This window comes from Alligator mississippiensis, chromosome 1 (genome assembly GCF_030867095.1).
Source record: "Alligator mississippiensis isolate rAllMis1 chromosome 1, rAllMis1, whole genome shotgun sequence".
Lineage (NCBI taxonomy): Eukaryota > Metazoa > Chordata > Crocodylia > Alligatoridae > Alligator > Alligator mississippiensis.
This window is the reverse complement of record NC_081824.1, coordinates 59,919,129-59,937,348: the sequence shown is the minus strand read 5'-3', so window position 1 is coordinate 59,937,348 and position 18,220 is coordinate 59,919,129. Positions and strand designations below refer to the sequence as shown.

The 18,220-nt window shown below is 45.2% G+C and overlaps 1 protein-coding gene across 4 annotated transcripts in view; it reads right to left on the bottom strand.

Annotated features, from left to right (window-relative positions):
* Positions 1-18,220, bottom strand: part of ADGRB3 (adhesion G protein-coupled receptor B3) — a 733,084-nt gene that overhangs the window by 62,989 nt on the left and 651,875 nt on the right. For all 4 annotated transcript variants that reach the window (XM_059730831.1, XM_059730825.1, XM_059730832.1 and 1 more), the window contains one exon: positions 8-158. In XM_059730831.1, coding sequence (XP_059586814.1) covers positions 8-158 — 151 coding nt within the window. The remainder of the gene's footprint in view (positions 1-7; positions 159-18,220) is intronic.

The following is an 18,220-nucleotide window of genomic DNA, read 5'->3' as shown; positions in this document are numbered from 1 at the left end:
GACTTACCCCATCCAAGGCACAAGAAGCGCTTCCTTATAAGCCGTGTCCTAATTTTTCCAGTAACAGCCATATATGACTGCCACGCTTCTGTCAAAACCCAACAGAATGAAGCTAAGAAGAAGAAGTGTAAAAATGCAGTGGTTGTGGTGCAGATGCCCTGCAGGAAGCAAAGAAAAGCTCACGTTGAATACTAAGGGACAATCATTTCTCCTTCAAAGGGTTGTCATATTCTATAAGCTTGACCTTTTACCCTGTACATCACCTCTGTCTTTCTAGTGCAATTGCTACAGAGAGATGCTGATTTAGATTAGGTAGAAGAGCTCTGAAATACATGAACTGCATGTACATGGAGACTGGTTGAGAGATACTTAAATATAGAACAAAGCAAGTGTTTTTACATCTTTACTTTGGCCATTGAACATTGCAAAACTACTGCAGTGAACAAGTTACATTGTTATTGAATCCTGCAATCACACAGTATTAAGCAAAGAAAACATGGAAATACAAACAATCCTAAATGCCATTTTTATGGTCTTTCCTTCATGCAGACAAAACTTGACTGTAAAGCTAAACTCCAGGGGGCAGATTAAGCTTCTTGCCGTATTTGATTTTTCATTTCAATTTTACAGAATATAACCCCATGGGAAGTCTTTGAATAAATACCTAACATTCTTTTATTCAGGTTTAAGAAACAAAACCTTAGCAATTATTCTAGTTATTGTTTTTATGTGTGTCAGTCCTTTGTTATATGAAAGCTACTGTGAACTCATCCAGTACAGCCTCTCCACTGTCAGTGTAGACTTTAATTAAACTTGACATTGTGGCTCATCTAAGTGAGCTTGACTTTCCCTTGGAAGAAAATTGTGTTCCATCATTTTATTGCTTTGCTTTCAGTATGGAACTCTAGGTGTGGTAGTACTCGGACAATAAAATGCAGTTGGTTGAATGCTCAAGAACCAATATTATACCAATAGAGAGCATAAACAGCTAAGGTCCTTATTACAATTTTAGTAATGCATTAATCTGATCAACATTAAAAAATATAGCCCCAAAGACCAGATGTCAGCTGTACAAGAACATAGTTTAGAATTACTGGTGCTATTTTATTATTATTTAGATGGCTCAAAATAACTTTTAGTTATTTTAAATGCATATAATAAAAGATAAGCTCCTCATCCAAAGAATTTACAGGCTAAAGTGCTAGTTTAACAAACTACTGAGGAGGACTACTCAGATGCCTGACATGGCACTTGTGCTAAAGTACTGTGCTGAATAAAAGCCTAATATATAAGATACAGATAAGAAAGAAATGGGTGCAACACTAGATGATTTTTTAGTTTACACTTTTCAATTAGTTGTAAAGCATCCTAATTATAGGTTTTGTGATATGATTTGGGTTTTGATCATATTGATTTTGTAATCTCTCATCTGAAACCAATTACTTTCCTTTAATGTACTGCACATATTAGTTCTCTGGTTCTGCTTCTTGTTCATGGTTCAGTCTTATCTTCTATATTTTTTTCAAATACTTGGTTCAGTCAGACTTCTTAACTTGAACATTGCCAATATTTTTTACTTGCAAGACTGCATTCACAATTTATTGTTAAGAACTAAAGATTAAGCACTGAGAAGCTACAGAAGTATCATTTATGTATCTGAGGGTGGGGCAAAAGTAACAATTGAAACATTTTCAATATTTTCCACAGAAGACATGGGAGGGGAGGGGAGGAGGGGGAAGGGTTGGCAGTCATGTAGGCTGACTGACAGTTACCAGACTGTGCAGCTGTTGGGTCACAATCCCTGGTCCTGGCTGCTCCAACACTTGGAGGCTTACTGTTGATGCCTGTGCCTGGCTTTTCAGCACCAGTCAGCTCTATACCTCTGCTCTGATGACAGCAGGTGCAGAGAGGTGGAAGAGGCTGGAGAGTCGGAATCCCGGTCAAGGGGCAGAGAGCCCTTTTTACCACCCCCACCGACCTTCCAGAGACATCCCCTGCCCCCTGTGATGCCCCCCGGTAGAAGATTTGGATCTGAATGCCGATGTGGAAACCTTGAAAAGTACCAGCCAGAGTAGGGGAGAGCGGGGTTCTACATAGACTACATATGACCTCTTGCTGAAACAATGCCTATTTCACTTGGAAACATTTCACAAGTTATTTCAGTCTATACACTGAAAGGTACAGAAGAGGGATGGATCTGGTCATGCATTCTTTCCCCAACAATAAATCGCTGGGATCAAAACTGACCATACTTATACGGACTTCATACCAGTCTAACTCCAGTCACATTAAAAATAATACATTTATATAGGTACAAATTATATTAGATCACAATTAAGACTGTATGAGTCTGAGCACAGGGACATTTGTTGGGTTGAAAAAATTTGCCTGCTTCACTGAGTGTTTCTCTAACCTATCACACCATCCACATGAGAAACACTGAAGCTCTTAGCTTTCACAGTGATGTATCTGGTATAAGACATGTAATTGGAGATAAAAGCTGGTTTGAGGTAGCCTATAGAAAATCACATTGTCAAACAAAGACCTAAAAACAGGTCAAATCACAGTGTTGACCTGGTACATAGTGCTTTCAATGTTAGTTTAAAAAAAATAGTATTGCAATGACTGTAAGAGGCCTTTGTAATTCACATGGAAGCTAACAGAAAAACTCCAATTGTCTTCAGCAAATTCAGAACCAGACCCAAACTATACACCTCCATTTATTATCAGGCAGCAAAGACATAGTAAAATTATTTTACATAAAATTATTATTATTTGAAAACAACTCTATTTTATTCTGCTCTAGCAGGTAAGGATATCCTACTAAACACATGCCCATTCCATATTTCTTGGGAACCAATTACAGTGGTGGCCAGTGAACAAGTTTATTATCATTAATCCATCTATTTAGCTGTTCCAAAAGTATGTGAATTTATGAACTCCAACCAAATAAAGCCACAATGACAGCAATATTGTGCAATATATATTACAATAAAAGGTTACAATTTTATAATAGAAGGTTTGGCCAGATAAACAGATGAACTTGAAAGCAAATCAACAATAGTATCACAATCATGTAAGCACACTTGAAGTACTAAGATTATGAGGAACTAAAGTAATGCTCATGTTAAATCCTGGATGTCTATGCTTCAGAATTAGTTCTCTTTTAGTGTTACTATACAAACATACGTTATACACATACACACACACACACACACACACACATATATACATATACAAGTATGAGATTTTAACTCTTATTTCTAAATATGTTTCTGCAGACTTTAGATTTATCTGTATCCTCTACTGGTACATATAAAAACACTCCTGTAGGAAATTAAGTGGACACAATACTGCAATAAAAAAATCCTAAACTGTCTGGACTTGCTATTCAGCTGATGGAATTATTATGCAACATAACTTCAAGCCCCGCGATTTTGTATCATTAAACTAAAGCCCTTATGTCACTCACTTAACAAGAACTTCATTTTTTTTCAGGTCACTTACATCCAACCTCTCTCTTATTCCACAGTTATAAGCCAAGAAGTACATACAGTATCTGGGTTATCGCTGTCCTTCCAGCAGCTGTTGTTAATGGAACATCAACTGCAATGTCATTTTTAAACAGCAAAATAAGCTTTTCCTCTTTCTCTTTGATAAAAATCTTAGCTAATTCACTCACTTTCCTATTCCTTCTAAAAATGTCAGTAGAAGGGCTTCAGACCTCCTAGAACTTGTTGTTTAGGATTTCCCCTCCTGTTACTGATAAATTGGTTGGCAGGGAAAAACTGCCACATATAAATTGTTATTTAAAATCAAGAATACATAGAGAAATGTGAAGTATATAAAATGGCAGATAATACAGAAATGACTAGGCTCTATTATAAAGCTGGCTCACATATTATGAATATATACCACGTGATCTTATCATTCTTTTTGTAAAAACTGAGGCATGCTCTATGGAAGAAGGAATTCTCCCCTCCTCCAGGTGCATTTCCCAAGCAGAATCAATGTAGAATTCTTCACAAAAAAAATCACTTAGGTTGCAGTGGGCGCATTGTCACTGCACAGTCATTTAGCACTTGATTAACACTGGTTACTGCGCAGTCCTGATGCTGCATGGATATTTTTAGCAGCTAGTACACATAGCAATGAGCTACTGCACATAGTGTATTGTGTAGATTCACCTACAGAGTATTACTTATTTTGGAAGAAATCAAAGCTTACGACTGTTTATGTGAACATGCTAGACAGCTAATATAAAATGCTTATAGAGACTGAATCCTGCTCCTGAACCCTAAGTACTGGCTGCAGGATTTGCTCTGTAATTTATTTATGTATTGAAAAAACAATAGGGCTAGGGCCAGAAGTTACACATAAACTGATTTAAGTGATCAGAAACTAGTTTAAACCAGTAACAGAACAGAAGCTCAGTGCATCTAAACCATTTTCAAAATGGCTGAAATTAGTTTAAGAGAAACCTGGTTGAACGTAGTATCAGACTTAATTGATTTTAACCCCTTACTGAGTGGAAGGAGGCGGCTGAGTGGAGCCGGGCCAGGTCAAGCCCTGCCCAGGCCCCTACTTCGCCCAGCCCCACAGGGAGCCACACGACCGGAGCCGCGACTGGAGCCACGCGAACAGGCTGCGCAAACAGGCGTGCTTCTCTGCCGGCGCATGAGTTAGCGTGGAGTTCGCACGGGAGGGCCCAGGACCCTGCCAGAGCACCCCCCAGGGTAGACAGTCCCAGCTGTAGCCAGCCTCCCAGAGGCATGACACGGATGGGCACGCGCTGCACCCCGAGGATCCCCTCGGGCTCCACGGCCCCCCCCCTCTGGCACCTCAGAGACGGCCACCCAGACGGAGCCCCTGGTTCCGGGCTCCACGCAGACGAAGCCCCTGTCTCTTGGCTGCAGGGCTGCCTGTCCCTTTTTCAGGCTCTGGGGCCTGGGAGCATGGTTACCTCCCCTTGTGGGGTCTGCTCCCCTTTGGGGTCTCTGGTGCGCCAGCTGGAGGAACTCCAGGCCACAGTACAGAGACTGCGTGTCATCAGGAACTGTGAGCAGCAGATAGACTCCTACTGCCAGGCCCTTCTCCCCCGGGAGGCGGAGGGTAGACCACAGTTTCCCTCCAGGCCAAAGGAGGACTCCAGGACCGCCCGCTCTGTCCAGCCAGGGGCATGGACCAAGGTGGTCAAGGGCCCTAAGGCCCGCCGCACCAAGGCCCCTGCCCCGCCAGAGCTGAGCAACAGGTACTCACCTCTTGCCACTCCAGCAGAGCCTGCTGAGTTGCCAGCTCCCACAGGCAACATGGGCCCAACTGCAGCTCCCTCCCCTGCTCTCCCCAAGAAAAAACGTAAGGTGTTTGTTGTGGGAGACTCCTTCCTGAGGGGGAATGAGGCGGCAATCTGCCACCCCGACCCCTTAGCCTGGGAAGTCTGCTGCTTCCCAGGGGCCCACATCCGGGACATTGCGGAGAGGATCCCCAAGCTCCTCAAACCCACAGACCACTATCCCATGCTCCTTATTCATGTGGGCACCAATGACACGGCTCGGAGTGCTCCCAGGCGGGTCATGAGGTGCTACAGGGATTTGGGAGCAGGGCTAAAGGGTCTGGGGGCACAGGTGGTGGTCTCGTCGATCCTCCCAGTCTCAGGCTATGGGCTGAGGAGGGAGAGGAGGATCCACATGGTCAACCAAAGACTGCGGCGCTGGTGTCGTCAGGAAGGATTTGGCTTTCATGACCACAGCCCGCTCTTTGGCGAGAGAGGCAGAGAGCTGCTGGGAAGAGATGGCCTCCACCTCTCTCCCCTAGGGAGGAGGCTCTTCTCAGCCAGACTGGCTGACTTGCTCCACCAGGCTTTAAACTAAGCCCGCTGGGGGACGGGGGGACTATTGCCACTGCTGGCCCGCTGAGCAATCCTTGAAAAGCCAGTGGGTCAAGGCACTTAAGGGAGCCCAGCCCTGCCCCAGCCCTGGTAAAATATGTGGGCAAGGAAGGAGCCCCCCAGGGGACACTTGCCTGCCTGTACACAAATGCCACGTGCTTGGGGAATAAGCAGGAGGAGCTCATCCTCCTGCTCAATGCAAATAATTATGATGTCATAGGGATAACAGAGACCTGGTGGGACTCCACCCATGACTGCACCATGGGTATAGATGGCTATACCCTGTACAGGAGGGATCGTGTAGATAAAAGGGGCGGGGGTGTAGCTCTCTACGTTAAGGAAAGCTACTCATCCCTGCAAGCTGATATTGGCGACCAGGGTGGACGACTGGAGACCCTCTGGGTTAAAATCCATGGGGAACACGGCACAGGGGACACAATGGTGGGAGTCTACTACAGACTTGCCACCCAAAGTCCTGAGCTTGACCAGGAGTTTGCCCGGGAACTGGCTGAGGCAGCATGCTCCAGGACCATGGTTGTCATGGGTGACTTCAATTACCCGGACATCTCATGCGAGGATCGCTCAGCAAAATCTGAGCGGTCGCAAAGCTTCCTCTCGTGCGTGGAAGTCCTCTACCTGACTCAAGAAGTCTATGGGCCAACGAGAGGCAAAGCGCTGCTTGACCTAGTACTGGCTACTGGGGATGACCTAGTCGGCGACCTAGTGATCGATGGGAAGCTGGGTGACAGCGACCACGAGCTGATCACCTTCACCATCTGCCAAAAAGCTGGCAAGTCAGTCAGCAACACGGAAGTCCTTGACTTCAGGAAAGCCGACTTTGACAAGCTCAGGAGGCTTGTCAGTGAGGCCCTAAGGGACCATGACCACAGGGAGAGGGGAGTTCAAGAAGAGTGTTTGCTCCTCAAGGGAGCGATCCTCAATGCACAAACTAAGTCTATTCCATCTCGGAGGAAAGGCAGCAAGAGGGCACAGCAGCCCCCCTGGCTCTCCAGGGACCTAGCAGACCTCCTGAGGCTAAAAAGAAAGGCCTACAAAGGATGAAGTATGGAAGTCACCTCCAAGGAGGATTACTCTGCACTGGTCCGGTCCTGTAGGGAGCATACCAGTAAAGCCAAGGCTGCAACTGAACTCCAACTAGCTTTGAGCATCAAGGACAATAAAAAGTCCTTTTTCAGATATGTGGGGAGCCGGAGGAAAAGCAGGGGCAACATTGGACCCCTGCTGAACCAGATGGGGCAACTGACAACTGACGCCCAGGAAAAAGCCAACCTATTAAATAGGTACTTTGCGTCGGTCTTTCATCAGTCCCATGGGATGCCCATGCCCACTACGGGACAGGGAAGTCTGGGTGAGGGTGATCCCCTGCCCTCCATTAATGCTGCCTTCGTGAAGGAACATCTTGAGAAGCTGGATACCTTCAAGTCAGCTGGCCCTGACAATCTTCACCCCAGGGTACTCAAGGAGCTGGCGAGCATCATAGCCCAGCCTCTAGCATGGATCTTTGAAAACTCTTGGCGCTCTGGTGTAGTGCCCGAAGACTGGAAGAAGGCCAATGTGGTGCCTATCTTCAAGAAAGGGAGGAAAGTGGATCCGGCTAACTATAGACCCATTAGCCTGACTTCTATCTCGGGGAAGATCTTAGAAAAGTTTATTAAAGAGGTCATCCTTAATGGACTGACCAACGCCAACATCTTAAGGGATAGCCAGCATGGGTTTGTTGCGGGTAGGTCTTGCTTGACCAATCTCATTTCCTTCTACAACCAGGTGACCTATCAACTGGACAAGGGAGAAGAGATTGATGTCATATATCTTGACTTCAAAAAAGCCTTCGATCTGGTATCCCATGATCACCTCTTGGAGAAACTGGCCAATTGTTGCCTTGGGTCCTCCACGATCCACTGGCTGGAAAATTGGCTCTGTGGTTGGACCCAGAGGGTAGTAATTGATGGAAGTCAATCATCATGGTGTCCTGTGACCAGTGGGGTCTCCCAAGGCTCTGTCCTTGGACCCATACTGTTCAACATCTTCATTAATGATGTGGACACTGGAGTCAGAAGCGGACTGGCCAAGTTCACCGATGACACCAAACTTTGGGGCAAAGCATCCACACCAGAAGACAGGTGGGTGATCCAGGCTGACCTGGACAGGCTCAGGAAGTGAGCGGACGAGAATCTGATGGTGTTCAACGCCGATAAATGCAAGGTTTTCCACCTTGGGAAGAAAAACCCGCAGCATCCTTATAGGCTCGGCAGTGCTATGTTGGCTAGCACTATGCAAGAAAGAGACTTGGGGGTCATCACTGACCACAAGACGAACATGAGCCTGCAGTGCGATGCTGCAGCTAGTAAAGCGACCAAAACGCTGGCTTGCATCCATAGATGCTTCTCAAGCAAATCCCGGGACGTCATTCTCCCCTTGTGCTCAGCCTTAGTGAGGCCGCAGCTGGAGTACTGCGTCCAGTTTTGGGCTCCACAATTCAAAAAGGATGTGGAGAAGCTTGAGAGAGTCCAGAGAAGAGCCACGCGCATGATCAGAGGTCAGGGAAGCAGACCCTACGATGATAGTCTGAGAGCCCTGGGGCTCTTTAGCCTGGAAAAGCGCAGGCTCAGGGTTGATCTGATGGCCACCTATAAGTTTATCAGGGGTGACCACCAGTATCTGGGGGAACGTTTGTTCACCAGAGCGCCCCAAGGGATGACAACTACGTTGAATGGTCATAAACTACTACAGGTCCATTTCAGGCTGGACATAAGGAAGAATTTCTTTACTGTTCGAGCCCCCAAGGTCTGGAACAGCCTGCCACCGGAGGTGGTTCAAGCGCCTACATTGAACACATTCAAGAGCAAACTGGATGCTTATCTTGCTGGGATCCTATGACCCCAGCTGACTTCCTGCCCTTTGGGCAGGGGGCTGGACTCGATGATCTTCTGAGGTCCCTTCCAGCCCTAATGTCTATCAAATCTATGAAATCTATGATTTGGGCCAAACCAGTTTATGAAACTTCCGACCCAGACCCCTTCGTGGTTCAAGTTAAATCACAGTCCCCCAGCATCTCAGCATGGTTTCCAGCCCCGGGCTGTGCTGAGCTGTGCTGTCTGCTCTAGAGAGCAGGACTGGCTCCTCCCCTCTGCTTTCTAGCTGGAGCAGTGAGGGCTGGCTGACAGGTGGCGGGGGGAAGAGGGGCAAGCCCAGTCTGCAGGGAGGGAATTGCCCCCCAAGGCAAAAACCGTCTGGGGCCAGGGAGGTGGGTTAAACACCCTTCCTTCCACCCAAACTTACTGCTGGCTGCAACTGTGGACTACAAATCCCAGAGGCACCAGGAAGAGAAAGTGATGAGCAATCCGGCAGAGTCCTGCTACTATGATTCTGGATTGCAAATCTCAGAGATCATAGGAGCATCAGGAAGATAAATGAACACACAGCCAGAGAGCTGTGCTCTAGTGCCCCCTGGCTTCTGGCCTGAGGCACTGCAGGCATGTGGCTGCATTACCTGAACCAAAGGTAAAATGTCTGTTCACTTCTGTTTCAATTTAATCTGTGCAGGTTAGACTAACTTGCACAGACTGAATCATTTCAGCCTCAGGCTTTTTGACTGTCTGTACCTAGCCTAGATGCAAAAATTATGACATAAATATGGACCCAAGTGTTTTCAAGAAAAGGTATTATTTTCTTCATGATTTCTATGAAGTTGGCAACAAAACTTGAAACCAGGAAAAAAACAGTTATCTTTGAAGAGATGTTCATGACTAGCAATGTCTCAGGCTGAACTTTTAGGTCAGGACTCTGCAGTTAACATTTTTCATGTTTCTGAACAGTGTATGGGATATTTTATTATTTTGATAGGTAAAAACATATGTATCACCTATCCTATTCTGCCTGGTAAATGGTGCCTTCAGACTCTCTGAGGAGCAGGCATTAACTTGGTTCCAGCACCACTGCTGGTATTCCACCGCCTTCCTGTTGGATGAAATTTAAGATGGTGGAAAAAACAGTAGTGTCTGTACCATGTCAGACATTACAAACAACAACTTCCAATTGCACCTGTTTTAGGAGATGCTAGTCTGACTCATCAGGAAACAGGACCTCCAGCAGCGAATGCCTGTGTGCCTGGCAAGTTGTGACAGGATGAATTTTCCAGTCTAATCCAACTACCAGCTTCCTGTACTGCTGAGATGAAGGCAGCAGCTCCTCTTGCCATATACACAACCTTCCCAGTCAATCTGGAAGTAAGGGGAGCAAATGCCTTCCCAACGTCAAGGAAGGTAATCAGTTTCTACTTTCATTCTAAGGAGTGAATTTTCATGTGTAATTAATGCAAAGCAATAAACTCTGGTGTATATCATGCTGGATTCATAGATTCATAGATGTTAGGATCGGAAGGGACCTCAATAGATCATCGAGTCCGACCCCCTGCATAAGCAGGAAAGAGTGCTGGGTCTAGATGACCCCAGCTAGGTGCTTATCTAACCTCCTCTTGAAGACCCCCAAGGTAGGAGAGAGCACCACCTCCCTTGGGAGCCCGTTCCAGACCCTGGCCACTCGAACTGTGAAGAAGTTCTTCCTAATGTCCAATCTAAATCTGCTCTCTGCTAGCTTGTGGCCATTATTTTTTGTAACCCCCGGGGGCGCCTTGGTGAATAAATACTCACCAATTCCCTTCTGTGCCCCCGTGATGAACTTATAGGCGGCCACAAGGTCGCCTCTCAACCTTCTCTTGCGGAGGCTGAAAAGGTCCAGTTTCTCTAGTCTGTCCTCGTAGGGCTTGGTCTGCAGGCCCTTAACCATACGAGTGGCCCTTCTCTGGACCCCCTCCAGGTTATCCGCATCCCTCTTGAATTGCGGCGCCCAGAATTGCACGCAGTACTCCAACTGCGGTCTGACCAGCACCCGATAGAAGGGAAGTATCACCTCCTTGGACCTATTTGTCATGCATCTGCTGATGCACGATAAGGTGCCATTGGCTTTTTTGATGGCTTCGTCACACTGCCAACTCATGTTCATCTTGGAGTCCACTAGGACTCCAAGATCCCTTTCCACTTCTGTGCCACCCAGCAGGTCATTCCCTAGGCTATAGGTGTGCTGGACATTTTTCCTCCCTAAGTGCAGCACTTTGCATTTCTCCTTGTTGAACTGCATCCTGTTGTTTTCTGCCCACTTGTCCAACCTGTCCAGATCTGCCTGCAGCTGTTCCCTGCCCTCCGGCGTGTCCACTTCTCCCCATAGCTTTGTGTCATCTGCAAACTTGGACAGAGTACATTTCACTCCCTCGTCCAAGTCACTGATGAAGACATTAAAGAGTATCGGTCCAAGGACCGAACCCTGCGGGACCCAATGCCCACACCCTTCCAGGTCGAAACCGACCCATCCACCATGACTCTCTGGGTGCGACCCTCCAGCCAATTCGCCACCCACCGGACTGTGTAGTCATCCAAGTCACAGCCTCTTAACTTGTTCACCAGTATGGGGTGGGATATCGTATCGAAGGCCTTCCTCAAGTCTAAGTATACGACATCCACCCCTCCTCCTGTGTCCAGGCGTTTCGTAACCTGGTCATAAAAAGAAACTAGATTGGTCAGGCACGATCTGCCTGCCACAAACCTGTGCTGGTTTCCCCTCAGCATAATTTGTCCTGCCGGGCTCTCGCAAATGTGAACCTTGATAATTTTTTCAAAGACTTTACCAAGGATGGAGGTGAGACTGACTGACCTATAGTTGCCCGGGTCCTCCTTCCTCCCCTTTTTGAAAATGGGGACCACGTTAGCCCTTTTCCAGTCCTCCGGGACTTGGCCCGCGCGCCACGAGCGTACGAATGTTCCTGCCAGTGGCTCTGCAATGATGTCGGCCAGTGCCTTCAGCACCCTCGGATGGAGCCTATCCGGGCCTGCTGATTTAAAGGCATCCAGTTCTTCCAAATGACTCTGCACCACCTCAGGATCTACGTATGGAAGTCTGGTGCCTTGCTGCTGCCTCTCTACAACCCCAGTGAGAGACTTGTCGTGCCCCTCACTTAGGAACACTGAGGCAAAGAACTCGTTGAGGAGTTCAGCCTTGTCCCCCCTGTCTGTCACCAATTGTTTCTGCCCATTTAGCAGGGGTCCTATTCCTCCCTGGGCCTTCCTTTTACTCCCAATATATCTAAAAAACAATTTCTTGTTGTCTTATATATAGGACAGTGGTCCAGGTTACGAAATGCCTGGACACAGGAGGAGGGGTGGATGTCGTATACTTAGACTTCAGGAAGGCCTTCGATATGGTATCCCACCCCATACTGGTGAACAAGCTAAGAGGCTGTGATGTGGATGACTGCACAGTCCGGTAGGTGGCGAATTGGCTAGAGGGTCACACCCAAAGAGTCGTGGTGGATGGGTCGGTCTTGACCTGGAAGGGTGTGGGCAGTGGGGTCCCGCAGGGCTCGGTCCTTGGACCGATACTCTTTAATGTCTTCATCAGCGACTTGGACGAGGGAGTCAAATGTACTCTGTCCAAGTTTGCAGATGACACAAAGCTATGGGGAGAAGTGGACACGCCGGAGGGCAGGGAACAGCTGCAGGCAGACCTGGATAGGTTGGACAAGTGGGCAGAAAACAACAGGATGCAGTTCAACAAGGAGAAATGCAAAGTGCTGCACCTAGGGAGGAAAAATGTCCAGCACACCTACAGCCTAGGGAATGACCTGCTGGGTGGCACAGAGGTGGAGAGGGATCTTGGAGTCCTAGTGGACTCCAAGATGAACATGAGTAGGCAGTGTGACGAAGCCATCAGAAAAGCCAATGGCACTTTATCGTGCATCAGCAGATGCATGACGAATAGGTCCAAGGAGGTGATACTTCCCCTCTATAGGGCGCTGGTCAGACTGCAGTTGGAGTACTGCGTGCAATTCTGGGCGCCACACTTCAAAAAGGATGCGGATAACCTGGAGAGGGTCCAGAGAAGGGCAGTTCATATGGTCAAAGGCCTGCAGACCAAGCCCTACGAGGAGAGACTAGAGAAACTGGACCTTTTCAGCCTCCGCAAGAGAAGGTTGAGGCAACCTTGTGGCTGCCTTTAAGTTCATCACGGGGGCACAGAAGGGAATTGGTGAGTATTTATTCACCAAGGCGGCCCCGGGGGTTACAAGAAACAATGGCCACAAGCTAGCAGAGAGCAGATTTAGATTGGACATTAGGAAGAACTTCTTCACAGTTCGAGTGGCCAGGGTCTGGAACGGGCTCCCAAGGGAGGTGGTGCTCTCCCCTACCCTGGGGGTCTTCAAGAGGAGGTTAGATGAGTATCTAGCTGGGGTCATCTAGACCCAGCACTCTTTCCTGCTTATGCAGGGGGTTGGACTCGATGATCTATTGAGGTCCCTTCCGACCCTAACATCTATGAATCTATGAATCTATACATTTGCTTTTTTGATTGCAATGATTTTTAATGCCATCTGAAAGACTTACCCGCTATTATTAGTATCCAAAAAAGTTAGATCCATGGAATCAGAGTTATTATATACACCATTACTATTACTACTACTATTACTGTTACTACTAATAAAGTAACAGTGGTTTAGAATATAACAAACAAGAAGGGTCTAAAACAGCCTAAGAGCCAAAGTGGATGCAGAATGAACAGAACCGATGGCTAGAAAATGACATTTAGAGTTTTGTTTTGAGGAATTGGCTTGTAAATAAGATATATATGCATTAGAATAATGGTCTAGGGCAATGGCAAGGGTTAATTGGTTTCTAAAGGCCTGGTTCTCTCACAGTTTTACACAGCCTTCAAGGCAGACTGGGTGTCTAACCCAGGCAAGCAACAAGGCCAATGGATAGACACGTAGCCTGGGAAATTGTAGGCCTGTACCACACCTGTTCCATAACATGAGATAGGGTGGCACCATCTCACAAGGTCCAAGAGTGGGGGGCCTAAGAGTTCCAGTTTTGGGGGAACAGAGGAAATTAGGAGAAGACTGGGAAAGCCCAAATTAGGATCTGTGCATGCGATAGGCCTGTGAAACAAAGGAATAAGCTAACAGGACAGAATGTGGACAGAATGACAACCACAGAAAGACCAATCAGTGATGCCCATGGATGAAGAGTCATCGGAAGGAAAAAAGAATACAAAAGCAGAGACTTTACTGCAACAAAAGGCCACCGTTCCCAAAAGGGCCCTCCTCGAGAGGAAACCCGAGGCCGCATGGACAGAGGGCATACCACGAGCCCGTCTTATCCACCCCACTGGGCGGGAGGTTGGCTTTAGCCTCCGACTTCCAGGCTACTGACTTCTGACATTCAAGAGAGAACCTCAGAGTGAAGCTCACTTCTTGGCCAGATGTATTTTGACTATGATGACACCCCTAGGATTGGTAGCTACAGAATTGCTTGTATTATTTTTTCTGTTATCGCTGTGTATAAATACATTTGCCTACTATTGAATGGAAAGGTTATGGTCAGTTTGAAGGTTTTGGGTCCCTTCCGAACAAAGCATCTGGGTCCTAAATCCAGTGCCAACAGAACCTGCAATCTTAATAGGAATCAGGATCCATTTAATTGATTGGAAATGTGATGCAGCAGAAATGAAAAGTGAATCCACAGAAACCCATAAAAATGATGACACACCCTTTGAAATTAGAAAATTTACTTTCAATCCTAATTTAGATTTGTCAGTCAGGATAAGGCCTCATGAAAAACAATGAAACAGGTAGGAATTTTATTCCCAAGGAGCCTGATCATGGCAAGGACAAATTACCAAAAAGTGAAGTATAGTTTTGTGTTTAAGAGACTGGAGTGGGATTTCAGAGCCCTGAGTCCAATTCCCAGATCTTCTATATACTTCTTAGGCAAGTGAGGGACTTGGACAAATCTTTCAGTCTGTCATCTAACATCAAAATTATAATACTTTCTTTGCCTTATTGTTTTATCCAAACTAAACTCAACTATGCTACAGTCTCACTTGGTTAGGATCTTTGGACACTAACGTTATTCAAAAAACAAATAAGTGTTGGACAGATACCATTATAAATTCTGGACTAATATTTCACCAAACTATTAATAATGTTTCAGAGGCTGGGTGGCATTTATGTAAAAGTTTGCCTCAGGATTTTTTGGGGGGATGGTAGAAGATGCAAAAGTACCTCTGTAAGAAGTTAAAGCAAGAAAACATAAAGAAGGATGTATTTGATTCTTTTTTTACACTTTCACTATCTTAAGTTCTTGAGAACAAGGAGCTGCAGAATTTTTGGATTCTCAATGAGGATGACTATATTACCTAAAAGGTAACCTAAAAAGGGTTAAAAGAAACATTTCATTCCCCCCTCCCCATGTACTTTTCTTCTGTTGGATTGGAATGCTTATGGTACTAGTATGTTCCAGCAAAGGAAGGCTGTGGGTATATCTACATATGCACTTTACTGAGGAGTAGACTAATTAGCTCTGCAGTAAAACATCATAGTTTTACATGTGCGCCGGTATTGGGGTGCAGTAAACTAACTCCACCATAGGATAGTAGTCAGGGACAGTACTATCTTACAGTGGAGTACTTTACCACGCTGAAATGCATGTGTACACGGTGACTGGGGCAGTAAATTGCACTTGGTCAGCCCATCCAGCCAGAGGCCTGCTCCACTCCAGCTCAAACTGTTGCTATCCTGGGTGCATGTGTAGATGCTGTGCCCAGGAGCAGATGGCTCCAGCACAAACTGCTCCGGAGTTTACGTGTTGCATTAATTGCACATGTAGATGCATTCTGTAGGTCATACTTCTAAGGAGTATAGCATGGAGTTAATTTTCCTGAAATACAATGCTATTTACATTTTAAAACAGCTACAATAATCTCCTTTTCCAATGTTTTACAGATTAGCTTTTATATTTTTAGAAATTAGATTGGATTTTTAGAAGTACTGCAACTGATTTTTAAGGCTGCAATCTAAATTGATATGATTTTAGAAATATCTGCTATGATATCTGTATATGACAAATCTGACTATGTATATCATTTGGCAACACAGATGTTGATGCTGTGGGAGGCATGCCTCAAATGCCTTTTTGCGGGCATGCCACAAATTAGCCCAGGACTCTCCCTGAGTGCCACTCCAATCCCATTCCTGACTTATCTGCGGCTCTTCTTTCCATTCCCTACTTTGTGCTCCTTGACCCAACTCCTATTCTCTTTTCTACTTCTTGCCCTGTGCTCTTTGCTCTGTCTTCTGCTACCTGTCCTACCTGCTGCTGTCCTGCCTGTCCCATCCCTGATCTGCTGCATACCACACACAGGGGCTGCTCCTGCCACTTGCATCACTTGCTTCCCAAGTTGGTCATCCTTGCTATAGAGACACATACAACAATCCAGATTTGTCCATAGAGGCTGTGTCCAGGTGAATCTGGACATGTGATATGTGGCACCACAGACCCATCTGTGGCATGATACACAGCACATGAAGGCATTCTACTTGTAGGCTGCTACTTTGCAGCCCGCAGGGATGGGGTTTTTTTATTCATTAAATGAAGGCACAATTTGACCTGTAGACTCTTTATTGCTATTTATGATTCATGAGAAAGAAAAGAACTGACCCTCAGGACAAGTTTATAAGGCTGGTAGTTAGAAATAACTTTTACTTAAACTAAGCAAGTTAAGCTACAAAACTATTAATATATAAGAAACACAACATTCATTAATGCTATTTACATGTTGCTTTACAGGGTAGGATTAGCTATTAAGGAATTTAAAAAGGCTTTGTTTTGTTGGACTTGGAACATACGTGATACCTGCTGCCCTTAGCAGGCTTGAAGACATTTAATGATGAAGGCACATAATAACAAAACAATAGCTGTTTGACAACTGCATATTGAATGTGCTCTATATGTTAGTTTAAATCAATTTCATAAAGACATCAGGCTGTAATATTTATTCTAAATATTCATAGGTAGAAAGATTTTGTTGTATTCACATTTTCAAAGCTACGTATGACTGGAGAATAGTGTGGGATTCAATAGGCAACAACAAATTAGAGTTATGAGTAACCAGTTCTAATGAGTGTTCCTAGGGTTCTGAATCTTTTTTGTTTAAAAGTTCATTGTGGGGGTTGAGTGGCTGGGGGCAGTAAGCCAGCACCGATAATGAAGGGGTAGCTGAATTAAGTACTAGGGCAATGAATCAGCAATCATTGCCACTAGGTGAAAAAAAGCAGAGTAGTTTAAAGGAGAGTTCAGAGGGAGTTTCCCTAGGAAGCTCTGAGAGAAAAGGACTGAAATATCTGGGCACTGACAAATCCAAATAATTGAAGGAGCTCTCTTGAAGAAATGACATAATGAAAGCAGGTCACAGAATGGATATTGATGTGACTGAGATAATAAGATGTGAGAAAAATTCATTTTGTGAAGGAGGATCAAAAGCCTATATTTGCATCCAGAACAAGATGATTTTTTCTTCTGGAAGAAATAGTACAGGACTGAAAATTACTAGGAAAAACCAACACTGGGTGGGAAGACAATATTGCTGAGCATCATTCACCACAATGTGAGTGAAAACTAATCTGGATGTATCTTTTGTGTCTCAAATAAAACGATTTCTCTCTTTGAAAAAGTGTTATCATCACATCAGAAGCTCCCCTCTTTTATTTTAAATGGGGTCATCTATTTGCTCTATTGTCAAATCTGATCTTATTTACTAACAGAGAAATTGCTACAATTTTAGGCATTTTTCACAGCAATCAGAAAGATGCCTACAAAAAAGTTCAACAACAAAGCCTACAGTTGCCTTCCACTTAGTCTGACTGTGATGATTATAAGCCTACCATATGAAAACACTCTGTCTTCCTGTCCAGGCTATTGGTCTCAGGCACTATTCCTCCCCACCTTGTTCCCCCCTCCACTGTAACAATTTCATCGCTATTATTGATTACAATACAGTAAAGCAGTAGCAATGAAATTTCATTGCATGGCTATCTGCCATGACATAAAATTAAAATACTGTATTGATCAAATTGTTCAGTACAGTATGATTAAGCTCCAAATAATCTTTTGTCAGTGTGGAAAAAATAATGCCCACTTCTCTCAAAACTCGATGCAAACTACATATATTTCGTGATTTCTCATAGAGAAGCGACACTCTAAACAAAGATCTAAAGAGTTCCATAAAGGGGCCTTAAAATAATAACAAGAGTAAGCAATGTAATAAACACAAGGCCAACATTTTTCTCAAATGGGCTGAAACTATGAGGGCTGAGTACCATCAGCTTCTTTTAGTGGGATTTGTGATGTCACCTTATGTTGCTTTTTGTCTTATACAATCTGGGCTATAGAGAGTATGAGGCAGATCGTTTTCCAGAAAGCAGATTTT